At 38.9% G+C, this 12070-nt stretch overlaps 1 protein-coding gene across 1 annotated transcript; it reads right to left on the bottom strand.

The window, feature by feature from the left end:
- Window positions 1-213: 213 nt before the first annotated feature.
- LOC138958918 (serine/threonine-protein phosphatase 2A catalytic subunit beta isoform) lies at window positions 214-11285 on the bottom strand. Its single transcript, XM_070330254.1, has 8 exons — window positions 11175-11285; window positions 10798-10937; window positions 7799-8008; window positions 7073-7246; window positions 5477-5566; window positions 4815-4976; window positions 4352-4470; window positions 214-2508 (listed from the first exon to the last, which is right to left on the bottom strand). The coding sequence occupies exons 2-8, from the start codon at window positions 10903-10905 to the stop codon at window positions 2436-2438; spliced, it is 936 nt and encodes a 311-aa protein (XP_070186355.1). The 5' UTR covers window positions 10906-10937; window positions 11175-11285; the 3' UTR covers window positions 214-2435.
- Between the last annotated feature and the right edge of the window lie 785 nt (window positions 11286-12070).

Genomic DNA, 12070 nt, shown 5'->3' with positions numbered 1-12070 from the left:
TATGAAAACTTGTAGTCTAAGGTGTTTTTTAAAAAAAATTCAAAGAGTATCTGATTCGCACATTGTTTTGTTCATTCTTGTGTGGGTGTCTGTGCTGGTGCTTGAAATCCTAATGGTCATGTCACTCAAGCACACAATATCTATACATCATTTGCCTGAAATGCTACATTTCCCCCATTCATGCGCTTTCATTCATCAGATACCTTGAACAGGTTATTTCCTTTTTGAACAACAAATAAGGTTTATTGTACAAGTTGACATTCACCTTCATTTCACAACTTACAAGACTTTTTTTTATGAGCTGAGCAGCGAACAGACCATGGGTGAAGAACCGAGTGCAATCTTAATGGTCGTTCACACAATGCATAAATAGAAATCAAAATATCAAATAAAATCGCATAACACTGAAATCATAAACAGTAACTCAACACAATAGCAAGGGTCTAGAAATAGCTATAAACTAAGACAAATAAATACACTGTGCCCAAAGCAATATTTCAAATTCACCTGATGTTGAACTTTGTGCTTCGACTACAGTTAATACTCTTTGACAAAAGACAATCTCTGCATACTGGGGTGGGTGAATATTTGAAGATCTGTAAATCAGTAAATGATCATTTAAATGAGTTCACACTACAAACAACAGCCACTGAACAGTTTTTCATCCAATTCATCAATCTGTGACTAGGTCTCCATCAAGTCAACGTATACCGTCGTCAAAATCTTGATCACCTGGCTAAAATACCCCTCTTTGGCTATTACCCACTAAATTTGAATCAATCATAAATGACACGATCTGAGAAAAAAAGCACTTCATCCGCTCAAGTTAAACAATGTAACGAATTATAATCAGTTATGCAACCACAGTGATCACATATCAACCCATTCATTCATATCTGTTACATGTAGCCTTTCTCATGTTAGAATGCGACATGTTTAAAGAACTGTTGAGAATGTTTTTCTTTCTGCAAACTCCGGACCGTTTGTTTCTTGTTGTTGATGACCTGTGTTTCATCTGAAGAGTACTCATACCACTTTGTCTGTTTTCCCAAAACTTAAAAATCCTGTTACTGTTCACAGAAATTAAAGGAGAGGGGGAGCTCAACATGACTTGTGCATTTTGGTGAAGAAAACATGGCCTACCTTCAGTCCCATTTTAAATGATAGAACACAGTGCCAGCTCATAAGTTTTTGACAGAAAGCTGCTACCTTTAGAAAGGCATTTTATGCTATGCTGATCCAACAGCTCTCACAGGGTTAAAGCACAGCCCATTCCTCAAATTAAAAAAATATATAAAAGAAAAACCAGGAAAAGGGGTAGAGGTGATCAGTCCACAAAATATGTATGAAAAGAAATAGGCCAACACAACTGTTAGGAGTCTAGAAATAGGCCAACACAACTGTTAGGAGTCTACAGCCTACCTTACTTAGAATGGATAAACCAAGCACATGCCTTTGTTCATCACTTGGACTACATAGATTGCACTCGACATCACCACAAGCATGTCCATATGTGTGCGTGTGTGTCTTTTATCTTGGTGAGTGTCTGCTTTAGGGGCAAATCACATCATACATAATCTCCTGCCTTTCAAGGAAACACATTTCAGACAATTTCTCAATATGCACATTGCTTTAATCATATCAATAAGAGCCTGAATCTCACAAAGTGGGCACATATGCCACACTAACACTTACAGAAATTACAGTTCCATTACAAGTCCAATAGATTGGTTCCTTCAACTTCAAGCATGCATTGAATCTGGTATGAGTGGGGCAGCACTATTACACTACTGGCCACATATATCAGTAGGTTTAGATATAATAGTATGTCCCCAGATAAAAGATGAAAACAGCATTAAGAACCCCCCATCCCACCCCAAACCTGTCAGTGAAATGTTTAGTGGGATGATATCTGAAGCATACAACTTCTTGAAACACTTGAAAGCTTGGGGTCAGTTACATTGAAAAGTCTCCATTACTATGTTAGGTTTGGACTTATGCAAGGTAGTTACCACTAAAAACACCCGCAGGCACACTTACAGCACTGTTATTACTGAACACATACACACACAAAGCAAAACTCCCTTAACAGCCAGCTGAATCAGGCAGACGGCAGTGCGCGTGGCCATGTCCCCTCTTCTACCACAAACCTTCCGTGATGGAGGAAAACAAAGAGTGTAAAAGGTGGCAATATTTGATCACGAAGCATGAGAAAGAACAGTTGTTGCTCTAGAACAAAGAGGTGGGGCTACAAGAACAAGAACACCAGGGCCTTACGTCGGCTCAGCTCACCGCTGCCACAACATGGCAGCACAAGGTTCTAGTATCACACAGTTGCTACACTGACTCCCCGCGCCCACTAATTAATGTGTCCGTGACATGGCAAAATCCCTTTTCTTGTGTGGGAAGAGTCGAAGAGCTGTGATTGTCGGGGACTAAAGGAAGTAGTCTGGAGTTCTCCTTGTGACGTGCGGCTCTCCTCGCCTGGGGGCAGGGTCAAACTGAAGGCTGCACACATATGACACATCACATTTACATGCCAGAAATTTGCTGTGTGGTAAACATTTATTTGAAATCTGGATTTACTTCTGTGGTCTATATTCAATTTCTAAGAAATCTGCAAATAGTTCAGTGGTCACAGTGTAACTTTCCAACTTGTACGAGTGGGCTACATTTAATTTTTTTTAAATGTGCAGTTGTCACGGTGCTACATTTACAACACCTGGAACTTCTGTATTGCAAAAATGCTGACAAGAAAGAAATAAAGAACAAGTCGCGTAAGGCGAAAATACAATATTTAGTCAAGTAGCTGTCGAACTCACAGAATGAAACTGAACGCAATGCAACGCAGCAAGACCGTATACTCGTGGTCCACCGCTCACGGCATAGGCAGTGAAATTGACAAGAAGAGCGCGCGAGCGGGGTATAGTGGTTACGCTATGCTGCATAGCACGCTTTTCTGTACCTCTCTTCGTTTTAACTTTCTGCGCGTGTTTTTAATCCAAACATATCATATCCATATTTTTTTGGAATCAGGAACCGACAAGGAATAAGATGAAAGTGTTTTTAAATTGATTTCGAAAAAAAATTTTTGATAATAATTTTTATATATTTAATTTTCAGAGCTTGTTTTTAATCCGAATATAACATATTTATATGTTTTTGGAATCAGCAAATGATGGAGAATAAGATAAACGTACATTTGGATCGTTTTATAAATTTTTATTTTTTTTTACAATTTTCCGATTTTTAATGACCAAAGTCATTAATTAATTTTTAAGCCACCAAGCTGAAATGCAATACCGAACCCCGGGCTTCGTCGAAGATTACTTGACCAAAATTTCAACCAATTTGGTTGAAAAATGAGGGCGTGACAGTGCCGCCTCAACTTTCACGAAAAGCCGGATATGACGTCATCAAAGACATTTATCAAAAAAATGAAAAAAACGTTCGGGGATTTCATACCCAGGAACTCTCATGTCAAATTTCATAAAGATCGGTCCAGTAGTTTAGTCTGAATCGCTCTACACACACACACACACAGACACACAGACACACACACGCACATACACCACGACCCTCGTTTCGATTCCCCCTCGATGTTAAAATATTTAGTCAAAACTTGACTAAATATAAAAAGGAGACAGAGAAAAAAGAGATAACAAAAAAGAAAGAAAAACAAATCACAGTTAATCATCTTTCTTTGAAAACATAATGACCTTGTCAAAGGCTATGAAGCACAGTTACACTCATCTTTCCTATAAACTACAGTATCTTAAAAGCTCAATAACCTCCATAACTTACACATCTTACAGCAAAAACTTTACCACCTGCCACTTTAAACCCCGCATGCAATTCCTAGGGCTATTGACAGAAATGTCAAATACCATCAGTAAGCGTTGTTCACAGGGCTCGATATTCGGCAATTTTACGCATTCACTTTGATCTTATTCGATGTTCTGACACTTAGCTGGTTGACTGTACGACAGTTTGACATGCAGTGTTGTTCCAAGGCCATGGTCTTTTGTCACTTAGGCATACGATTTTGATCTGATGCATTGTTCTGACCCAAGGTCTGTCAAATGTCTGATAATTTCGACACACAGGATATATTTTGACAATTGTTTTTTGGCCAGGACATTTTGACGGATATATATATTTTGAATCCAGGTCCAACTGACCTATTGTCCTCTGTGTCTGGGAACACTGGACATGTGTGAGCTCTTCTGACTGAACAGTTTTTTTCGTAGCCAGAACACTTGGATCTACATATATTTTCAATCTAGGTCCAACTGAGCTATTGTCCGCTTGGTCTGGGAACAACACTAATCAGTGATGCAAATGGACTTACAAGGAATACTTCAAGGCATCGTCCAATTCCATGATGGCTGCTTGATTGCCACAGCGGTAGCAGTAGTTGGGGGCGCTGAATATCGTCACAACGTTGCGATCATGGCACCAGTTATACCCCTGAAACATCATAAACATGCAAACGGTAAACATTCTTGCTATTTTCTGTTCACTTCTTGTAGTAAAACTAACATTTTTAATTGTGGTATGTGTGTGCTCGTTGGCGGTGAGACATAGAAAAGAAATCTCTCCCCTAAACACTGTCAAAATACAAAGTTTAAAACTGTATTTTGCATATTTTACAAAAGGGAAACTACTCCACTGATCACACCAGCCATGACCATTCCGCAGTGAGTCATAAAAAAACAACACACACACAAAAATGTATCAAAAGGCCTTCTCTAACTAGGACTGGCTATATCATCATGAATATCAAAATGCTTTACAGCAGAAGACAGCCTCACCTCCATAACCAGCTGATGAGCGCGGGAGATAAGAGTGAGTCCGTTGCTGTGGTTGAACGTTTCAGAAATGTCCTGACCGAAGGTGTATCCAGCACCACGTGGCGAGATGCCCCAGCCACCGCGGTCATCAGGGTCAGACCAGAGCAGGTCACACATAGGACCCTGCACAACAAGAACACTTATGTTATTATGCACGGTACTGGACCTACGTGGTCGTAGACTGGTTATCAAAATGTTGCATGAAAAAATTCTGAGGAAATAAAACGATTTATTCTCTTCCTTGGTTCACTAATTCATAGTCAAGAGACATCTGTCTTATCAGAAAGTTGATAAAACTGCTGGAATGATGGCTATGTCTGCTTCAGACATAGCCATCAGCACCCCTGACAGTACTCTTTTGCGCTAGGGGATTGTCCTTTTGGACATGGGGATATTTCCTTGTGAGCAGTTATTTTCCTTCAACATATTCTCCTATTGTAACTGTCTGACCTTTAACTTTACTGACCATACCTCAGTGTTGATTGGCCATGATCAAATAAAGTAACAAACCATTGCGCAGCAGGCTTAAAAAATAGCCAGACACCATAACCACTGTACAGACTACAAAATTCCAGAGAAAACAATTAAACCACCACCCATGAATTGAGAAAGGCAAAGCTCACCTCATGGGGCACCTCTTGTATCCTATCCAGTGCTCTGATATGGTCAAGGGTGTCTATGGACGGTGACAATCCTCCGTGTAGACAGAATATCTGAAATAGAACAACACCTGCTGTTAACCAAATGCCTGATTTGTTTTCTTTAACAAAAATTCAAACAATGTACAATGTATAAGGAGAAGAAACAAGAATCATGTACTTACACCAGACCTGCCAAACATTGTGAAGCCTCAAGTTAGTTCTTTTCCCGAATTTCAGTGTAGCAAATGTCTAAAATTATATATTCACACACCCGCACTTTTGTTAATTCGCTCAAGAAAATATATATTTTTTAAAGCTTATTTAGAAAGCAGAAACATAATAGCTGTCGGCATTGACACTTTTCAGTGTGGAAAATATTTGATGACACATCTTCTGATCTCTACACGGATGAGAATCAGAAGTGAGTACCAGGAATCTCAAGAAAGGGCAAACTGTTGCATGCTCGTGATTATTTGTTTGAGTGTAGCAATTTCAAGCTTGGCATAACAATTTGTATCGAAACGTAGCAGTTAGCACTAGACCCTTGCACCTACTGAGACTGCCAGAAGATGAAAATTAGCCAAAATCTCCACCCGTAAACTTCTGGACAGTCAAGAAAAATTATCACTTTTTCTAAAAAAAAAAGAAGGAATCATTGCAAATGCCCAAACAATACTAGGATGAATTGAAACAAGAAGGGCAAAGCCCATACGACTCACATGCTTGACCTTGACCGTTACATGACCTTGACCTTCAGGGTCAAGGTCAAATAACTAAACCTAGCAATGACATCATACACTAAGAACTGCTTTACACATTTTTCCTACCAAAATACATGTGACCTTGACCCAAGGTCAAGGTCATCCAGGTCATGCAACACAAAGCTGTTAATTCAAGACATAGGAAGTACAATGGTGCTTATTGGCTCTTTCTACCATGAGATATGGTCACTTTTAGTGGTTCACTACCTTATTTTGGTCACATTTCATAAGGGTCAAAGTGACCTTGACCTTGATCATATGTGACCAAACGTGTCTCATGATGAAAGCATAACATGTGCCCCACATAATTTTTAAGTTTGAAACAGTTATCTTCCATAGTTCAGGGTCAAGGTCACTTCAAAATATGTATACAATCCAACTTTGAAGAGCTCCTGTGACCTTGACCTTGAAGCAAGGTAAACCAAACTGGTATCAAAAGATGGGGCTTACTTTGCCCTATATATCATATATAGGTGAGGTATTGAATCTCAAAAACTTCAGAGAAAATGGGAAAAATAGCTGTTTTTTAGACAACATTTATGGCCCCTGCGACCTTGACCTTGAAGCAAGGTCAAGATGCTATGTATGTTTTTTGGGGCCTTGTCATCATACACCATATTGCCAAATTTGGTACTGATAGACTGAATAGTGTGTCCAAGAAATATCCAACGTTAAAGTTTTCCGGACGGACGACTCGGGTGAGTACATAGACTCACTTTTGCTTCGCATGTGAGTCAAAAAACCAACAACATAAAAACACTATGAAACTCTGAACAAATACCAGATCAACTGATAGTATCGATAATATTTTCCTTACCTGTCCATCAACTAGGGCTGTGAGAGGAAGGTAGTCAAACAGATCTGTGAAATATTTCCATACATTTGCGTTGCCGTACTTCCGTAAACATTCATCGTAGAACCCGTAAACTTGTGTGATCTGACGACTCTCATGGTTCCCTCTCAGGATTGTGATTCTGTCCTTGAACCTCACCTGACATAAACAACACACACTTCAAAATAAACTTCAATACATATTGGTCTTCATCGTAATAAGGACGCAAACCTTCAAAAATGCACAACACGCGTAAGCATGTGTTAACTTGGTTGCAGGTGACCAAAACATGTTTCTTAAACAACCCCCTGTTATAAAACAACAGAAAAACAAAGTCAAATTGTTGTTTATAATTAACTGGCCATCAAATCCAAAAACAGATAGACTGCTAATGCCCCAAAATTCAGAATAAAAAAACTATGGTACGTTATTGGAACGTTTAACTTTTTTTTACAAAACGTTAGTCAAGTTTTATTTTGTCATAAATTAAACGTTCAAATAACATACCATTCTTGGTTTTTTAATTCTTAACTGACCATGAACAACCCAGAAAAATTAACAATTGGGTTGTAGTTTTTCTTTTTGACAAACTGGTGGAGATTAGTCGGCCTGTAACAACATCTCATGGCCTTGCACTCTATGAAAGAATGAGACTGGGAGACAGACAGATAAAAGCATGCACTCTACAAGTACAAAGAACAGAAGGAGTACCTTGAGAGCGACAAGCAAAGAGACCGTCTCCACAGAGTAGTATCCTCTGTCAACGTAGTCACCCATGAAGAGGTAGTTTGTGTCTGGGGACTTGCCACCAATTCGAAACAATTCCATCAGGTCGTGGAACTGACCGTGCACATCGCCGCATACCGTCACCGGGCATTTTACCTCTTGCACATTTGACTCCTTAGACAAAATGTCTTTGGCCTGTGCGAGAAAAAAATATTAAGAAACAAGTGTACTTCAAAACATGCAAAATCACAACCAGGAAGGAAAAAAGTTAACCATCAAGTACACACAATAATCAGACAATGTGAAACTATATGATTATATCTCGCGTCATCCTAAACTAGTTAAGTTATGTTACGTTTATAATAGTGACTCGTTGTGCTGGTTCACTTAGTCATAAGCCTTCATTCGACTTGAACTGTAGCCAATGGAAGTGAGTTACTTCCCTTGCCGAATGACGTTCCCTAATTTTTATTTACATTTAGTCAAATTTTGACATAATGTTTGAAAATAGACTGATAATCGAGATGAGGGTCATGGTGTATGTGAGTGTAGATCGATTGGGAGGGAACTACTCGACTGATCTTCATGAGAACTTCACCAAAAAATTATTCCAGATGATATTCCGGACCATTTCTTCCTATTTCGATGTCTTGATGATGTCATGTCCGACTTTTCGTGAAAGTTGAGGCGGTACTGTCAATTTTCGAGGAAGCCCGGACTATGGTATGGCATTTCAGCTTAAAAGCTCAATAAATATTTGAATCTGAAAATTCTGTTTAAAATCAAAAAATTGTTGTCAATCCAAAAATGATTTCATCTTATTCTTTACATTTTCTTGATTTTTGGATTAAAAACTCGAAAAATAAAAACAATAAAGAAAAGTGCGCTTTCTTGTTTACACTCTGCAAGTTACTTTACTATGTTTGCGCTAAACTAGCTTGTCACTTCAACCGAAAAGTTTTCCGCGTGAATATGTCAGCGCTTTGAGTCTGGGTCGCGGTTATCGGCAAAGCAAGGTTTACATGAAATGCAGTGCATTCAGTATCATTCTGTGAGATTGACTAAATGTATGAATTTCACTTCATGCGACTTGTTTTATTTTAGATTTTTCTCTGAGGAAAAAAATACAACTGAAGAATTTCAAGAAAACAAAACAAACAACCACACAATCTAAATCAGTAACCCTCAGTCTTATCACTCCCGTTAAACTGACGAAGCGAATGTTGCTAGTTTTTGACACATAGCAATTGACATAAAGCAGCGAGCAGAGCCAAGTTGTACAGTCAAACAAGGTCTCTTAAATGGCCTTGATACTGAGCTATTAAGGGACGTAACTTAATAGTCAAATTATACTTTTCCGAAGAACAAGTGAGCTCTGATATAAATATATTTTCCCCAACGTAAAAATGTTTTGCAGATCAGCCGGAAATTATGGAAAATGGTTCTCAGTTATTCTCCGACTCTGAGAACACTATGCCATTGTTTTGCTTCCTGCAAGGTTTCAAAAACCCACTGTGTTTACTTTGCTATGACTTTTTAATTTTGAAATCGACGGAGTTTTATGTTATGGGAACTGCATAGGAGATGGCTTAATTTTGTGCAGGAGGCAAGGGTTAAGGCTGTTGGGCACCATACTTAACCTATCAGTTTCATCTCAAGTGCATTAAGTTAACTTAAAGTAAATATCAACCATTGGCAACAGTTGATGCGCAGTGATACATGCGCCTTTTTGCAACGAGCTGATGGTACTTAACACAGCACAGAGCATTCATAGATATGTTTCAAGGGAAGTAACTTACAAGTGCAAAATTCATGCAAACCTTGTTGCATATTATTATTAGTATTATTACTTTAACTTTTAAGATGAATCATTAAGACACTGCAGTGAAGTGACAAATGTTGGGTATGTTGATGGTTTAGAAAAAGAAGAAATGAAAGATTAAATGCAGGGCGACCTTACCGGGCTAGCTCAGTAGCAGACTGGAGCGCTCCCAAATGTGCGAATGGGGCCAAATCAAGTACATTTATTATCTGAGAGTTACTCGTGAGTTCTTGAGCATGGCGAGTGCGTAACTGACTCGTCAGTTCCCCAGTCATAGTAGTCATACGCTCATGTTTGTCCCCTACTCCTATACGCTTTATCAATCTCATTGTTCGATGTGTGATACATGATAGCTGCCCCAATTGTTCCGTTCACTTTGTATCAGGTTGGAAAGTGGCATTAAAAAATCAAGCATGACTAACACAATCGTGACAGACAATGTTGACACTTCTAACCACCAAAACACATTGACCAAGCATCGAAGAGCACTGATGTCATTTTACAAGGTTGTACAGTTAATTGTTCTCTTTTGTATATATATGTTCTTTTGTAAAGGGCCTAGAGCCATAGGTTAGGCACTTAAAAACGTCAAGTTATTATTATTATTATTAAAAAGGGTTTCACTCTCCCAGAATTAAATCCAGTTAACAGTTTCGAGACTTTGATTTTGAAGGTTTCCTTTTGTGCGATGACGCCACATGCTCTGCTTATTACATGAAGGGAAGCAACTGGTTTAAAAAGGGTATCGACAGAGACAATGAGGAGCAAAGAGTACTTGATGCCTCTGTGGTTTCATACAAATTACAATAATAGGATTAGGAACAAGCACAGACTTGGCTGACAAAGTTAGTGAAACATGATTCCACACTTTGTCTCCTTTAATATAAATAACTTGGTAACTGGTACTATTCAGTCTGGGCGTAACCCAGTTGTACAGAAGTCAGAAGAACTGGGGGAAAAGGAAAAAGAAGAGACCCCAAATAAGGAAGGGGGACTCTCGGATCAGGCAAAATAAGCAGTTTACACTTGCTCCACCACGTCTACGAGATTCTAAAAAATGCAGAGCACATGTTTTTGCAAGCTGCTGATACTGCAAAGACGGTTTTAGAGTGTTAAGGAATGTCATTCGCCGGCAAAAATGCCAATTACCACCGCAACTTACCTTTTCACACAGAGTTTTCACTTGATTTTCAGTGAGCTGTTTGCAGTCATTCAGCTGCTCAATCCACTGGTCTAGCTCCTTGGCAGCGGCTCTGTCCTCTACCATCATCTTGAAAGGTTGACGTTTATCCCGTTACAATACTGCAATTCCAGCAAAAGATCTCGTTACCCTGGATACAATTCAATTTTTGAAACAGCTCAAACAAGACGGAACAAGATGGCTGCCAAAATGCGAATAATTCTTTGACGTCACGGTGAAAAAAAGGAAACAATAAACACCGCAACAGGCCCCAAAACAGTTGTCTACTCTTCATCTCGTAAATCAGAAAAATAAGAATCAACCTGCACATGTCTCCGACTATGAATCAAAACACGAACCTTCAGTTTCTTGGTCTAATTCTCATGCATGGATACGGTCGGCGATCCAGGACGGTGCGCCACCTTTCGGAAAACTCTGGGACTTACGTCACATCCTATTCGAAATAAAAAGGTGGTCTGACATTCAGACTCCACTGGAGAGACCATTTCTTAGGGCGTGTGAAAAATAACTCGACTTATTTATAATTGCCGTATTGATAGCAGTTTTTTGTGTAATGTATTCCAGAGTAAATAAACGGATCGAAAGTATATTTGAAGATGAAATCGATCAAACTTACAATATCGACAAAAACAAACAAACCGGCGTGGTGCACGCATACGCAAATTTTGCCAGCTACAAATCCCTATGCCTATTGTTTTCCCTGTATCTTTCTTTCCTTATGTTTTGTTGCTTCTTTCGATGTCAAATGTGTTGTACAGACAGTCTGACAAACAGACAGACACACACACGCACACACACACACACACGTACACACACACACACACACACACACACACACACACACACACACACACATACATACATACATATACATACACCGTCAGATTCTCTCCCAACATGTATATCATCCACTGCCATTTCAGTCCTTATATTATTTACTTCTAGCGTGAAAAACTGGTATGGTGTTCAGCATTTTTCTTCAATTTCTTACCCTTTGTATTCTGTTGATCGGCAAGTTAACATCCAACAAAAGGCTTTGCATTCCTATTTAGCCTTGGGTATCTTCAATTCCATCAATGATTATATTCTGGTGCGTGCTAGGTTATTTTTTTTAATTAATCTTCAAGTTTTTACTTTTTGGGTTTTAGTAATCGATCAGATTACTTTTATTTGGTTCGTTTCGTAGTTCTGCTTTCGCTTTTGTGCAATGCATGATTTTAAATTACCACAATCC

The sequence above is a fragment of the Littorina saxatilis genome, linkage group LG2, assembly GCF_037325665.1.
Source record: "Littorina saxatilis isolate snail1 linkage group LG2, US_GU_Lsax_2.0, whole genome shotgun sequence".
In the NCBI taxonomy this organism is placed as follows: domain Eukaryota; kingdom Metazoa; phylum Mollusca; class Gastropoda; order Littorinimorpha; family Littorinidae; genus Littorina; species Littorina saxatilis.
Note: the sequence above shows the minus strand (reverse complement) of the source record. Positions and strands in the feature narration are given on the sequence as shown.